Consider the following 4274-nt stretch of genomic DNA (forward strand, 5'->3'; position numbering starts at 1 on the left):
GGTCCTTAATCATCTTCTACATGTTAGTTGGGTTATTTGGGCCCGAACTGAACCGAATAATACCTGAACAGAACCAAACCCGTATTACTTATTTGGTTCGGTTTTTAATTTATACAATTACCCGTATTCGGTTTATTCGGGTTCGGTTCGGTTCTGACCCAAATAACATCCCTAACCGGATAAATTATTATAAAAAGTTGAACAGTTTAGTAGGAGTTTTCATTTCACTTTAATTTCTAAAAATCAGTCGCGATCATCGATGAGGGTTTCTACTCGGCAGGCAGCAAGCTGTGAGCTGGAACCATGGCGAGACCTCAGAGGGACGATCGTCTTGGTAACTGGTGCATCCTCCGGCATAGGCTGGGAATTCTGTATCGACTTAGCCAAAGCCGGTTGCAGGATTATTGCTGCTGCCCGCCGAACAGACCGGCTCAAGGCTCTGTGCGATGCAATTAACAATCTGAATATCGCTGGTACTCATCGGAGTCAAGGCAGGGACAACGACGTCCAAGCAGTGGCGGTGGAGCTCGACGTCAGCGCCGATGGTCCTACCATCAAAGCCTCTGTGCTAAAGGCTTGGGATGCTTTTGGCCGTATCGATGCTCTTATCAATAACGCCGGTATTAGAGGTAACTTCGAATTTTTTTCATCTTTTCTCTCTGTGTCAGGTTTATTGTTTATGTGATGCCCTCTGTGGTAGTTGTTTCACGCAGAGTAATTGGCCTAACATCAACTGTATCAAAGCTATGGTTAAGAAATCATTAATAAATTAGGATATGCTTCGGCCTAAAAACTAGTCTTTGTCATGTTTTTTATACTGAAAAATCAAAAATTTGATGTTAAATTGAATGATTTCTTTCAAATTCTTACAATGGATGTGAGATTCATAACCCTACCGCCTAAGGTTTTTTCGACCAAAACTGTAACTTCAAGCACAATTTCATTTTCATCATTTGCAGTACATATTACATTTTTATCAAGATTGGTTCTTTCCATTTTATTTATTGTTTTTTTCCATTTAGGTCCTGTAAGAAATCCCTTAAACTTGTCAGAAGAAGATTGGGATACAACTTTTAGAACAAATTTAACAGGATCTTGGTTGGTGTCAAAGTATGTTGGTCTACAAATGGTTGCTAATAATCAAGGAGGATCCATAATCAACATCTCTTCTACTGCTGGTCTTACACGTGGTCATCTACCTGGTGCTCTTGCATATGCTTCTTCCAAATCTGCCCTTAACACCATGACAAAGGTAACAAAAAAACCAACTCCTATCAAATGTCCCTATTAATAAGTACTTACTTGAATCTTGATACAGGTAATGTCAATGGAATTGGGAAGCTACAAAATAAGGGTAAACTCCATATCTCCAGGGATTTTCAAATCTGAAATTACAGAGCAACTTCTGCAAAAGAAATGGCTGAAAAATGTGGTTGCAAAAACAATGCCATTGAGAGAATTGGGTGTTACTGACCCAGGTTTGACTTCCTTGGTCAAGTATTTAATTCATGCTTCCTCAGATTATGTCACAGGTAACGTATTCATTGTTGATTCAGGATATAGCTTACCAGGTTTACCTATTTATTCATCACTTTAAACATATATATACATATAAGATATTACTTTTACTAATTTAGTGTGTTATGCTCAAAATCAATTTCAAAGGAACATGTAATTATTTTAAATGATAGCATAGGGACATACTTTTATTCAATTGTTTATTATTGTACCCGACTTTCATTTTCTATGTTATAATGTTGTACCTTGAAAATCATTTGTTGGAAAACATGAACATATATCAAATACAACAACACTACTTTAGAAGACCTCTGACAAAAGGAACAAGAAGAAAAAAACACATGGACATATATCCTTAAGGAAATTGCAAGAATTGATGATGTACTTGGGTTCTTCAATAATGGTGTTAGTATATGACGACACTTTTGCTGACGTCTGTACAATCTGTCTTCCAAAACCATGTTTTGTTTTCCGTATAGGTTAAAGCCTTCTTCAAGATTTGAATAGTTTTGTATCTCTCAATGGAATTGCAAACATTTGCATTTTGAGTCAACATACACCTTTTGTACTTAATATGGCATCCATTAAGAGATAAACAAGATTATAAAGCTATCATCCTTACGGTTGAGGCTAAGGTCTCGTTTGACAGTTGCTGATTGAGAAAGTGCTAACTGAGAAAGATCTGTCTGGATAAGAAATCCTGACTGAATAGAAATTATATTGTTTGATTATACATCTGACCGAATGTGCTGATTGATGAAAAATTATCATTTTACTCTGCCGCTCTATCTAATGATGCATGAAGTTGTTGAAAAGTTACAAACATCATAAAAAATATAAATTACAAACAAATCATTTAAAAATCCAAATAAAAATTATAAAAGAAATCATTGTTTTATAAAGTTATAAATAAATTCACTGTTTTTCAACAATTCAAAAAATCTATTCATTGACTATATTCATGTTCATCAATCAATTTAAGCAAGTCATGGATGAAATTGAAAAATCAAGAACATGGGATTTCAAACCAAATACTAGCAACATAATTCATCCAAACCAATATCAAGAACATGGGATTTCAAACCAAAGTTACACTTTTAATCCTTAACAAAGATAGTTATCTTTTTGGAATTTTAACTTCATTTAGTTGAAAGTCAGAAGCGTGGCATTATAAAATGATTTGAGTTCCATCTACTTAAAATACTATATTTATAGCAGGTGTGAACATTCATAGCAATTTAAAAGAATGAGTAGTTCAAAGTTGTTTCTCTCCTTTTCCCCCTATCTTTTTCTTCATCCGTTTTGCTTTTTTCTCTTTTTCCAGCACCACTAAAAATGCTCTCCTCAATAGACCCTTGCATTGTTTCTCTTTAAACAAAACCTATCCTCGATCAATTTTAAGGATTATGATCCCCAATATAACGTTGCAGGTGAAATTTTATTTAGTTATAATTAGCATCCATAACTAGAGCAACAATAGTGATTAAATAGAAACATAACAGTAAAAATGTGTATGAACATATATGAATTCAACAACAAAAATGATTTCAAGCTATAGAACAGATATGTGTATGAATAGATGTGAATTCAACAACAAAAATCACAACTTTTCAAACAAGAACATAACAACAAAAAATCATAACTTTTTGAGAAGTTCAAACACGAACATAACAACAAAAATCGGACCATTCACGTATGAACATGACAAAAATCAGAACCCATAAACACGTTCAACAGAAAAATCCGAAATCAAAACCTATTCTCAGTCGACTATTATGTAGAAATAAGAAAAATCAGAAAAATCAGAAATCAAACATGAACATAAATATGTCGATCTTCTATTAAATTTCGCATAATTTATTAGATCTGATTATGTAGAAATCATACCTGATGAGAAGTGGCAGTCAATGGATCGTTGGTATGGAGAAGATCGTTGATGCGTGGCTATGGCGGCGATGCGAGAAGGAGAAGAATGAGGATGGAGGCACTGAAAAGAACCGTAAGGCAAGGGTAAAGTTGGAAAGCGTATCTTCCTTTCTCAGTCAGCTATTTTCCTTCTTCTATCCGAATCAGATTTTTCTTACCGAGTCAGATGCCCAAATTTAGATTACCAAACATGTTTTACTGACCGAGTCAGCCAAAAACGTTTGACCGGACTCGGTCAAACGTATATCAAACACTCCCCACAAAAAACACACAATCATACACTCACGTATATATATGTAATTTGCAAAGATAAAGAATAATTATGAAACTCCATTGTTAAAACAATTTTATTAAAGATGAGAGTACAAAAACAAGTAAACCAACATTACTCCTATTTGTAACTAAAACAATCAAGAAACCACATGCTACATTAAACCACGTCCTCCTCCCTCTTAGCTTCATGTTCATCTTTCCTGATTAACTCGGTCAACCAAAATACAAAGTCTTTCTCAAGTTAAACTTGCAGCAAAAGACTCTAACAATCTTTTTGCTCTAATAATCTCACATCAAACAAGAAGGTTAAAGGACCCTTTTAACCATGGACAATTTAGTACCTACTGAGTAGTGAACAACTTGATTACCCCAACACTTATATTGAATAAAGTTTTATCTTTCTTGCCACTATTTTAAAATATTAAAGTTTACCAAATTTTCAAAAGTTATATGCAAACATAATCGATTGCTTTATAAATTGAAAGTCCGTCTATTACCCCAACACTTATATTGAATAAAGTTTTATCTTTCTTGCCACTGTTTTAAAATGTAGAAGC

The 4274-nt window shown here is 34.2% G+C and overlaps 1 protein-coding gene across 1 annotated transcript; it reads left to right on the forward strand.

Moving 5' to 3' along the window:
• Positions 1–208: 208 nt before the first annotated feature.
• LOC145047944 (uncharacterized) lies at positions 209–1774 on the forward strand. The gene is made up of 3 exons (XM_078996317.1): positions 209–629; positions 1023–1252; positions 1319–1774. The coding sequence occupies exons 1-3, from the start codon at positions 260–262 to the stop codon at positions 1595–1597; spliced, it is 879 nt and encodes a 292-aa protein (XP_078852443.1). The 5' UTR covers positions 209–259; the 3' UTR covers positions 1598–1774.
• The last annotated feature ends 2500 nt before the right edge of the window (positions 1775–4274 follow it).

Source organism: Lactuca saligna, chromosome 5 (genome assembly GCF_052625555.1).
Source record: "Lactuca saligna cultivar CGN05327 chromosome 5, ASM5262555v1, whole genome shotgun sequence".
Classification (NCBI taxonomy): domain Eukaryota; kingdom Viridiplantae; phylum Streptophyta; class Magnoliopsida; order Asterales; family Asteraceae; genus Lactuca; species Lactuca saligna.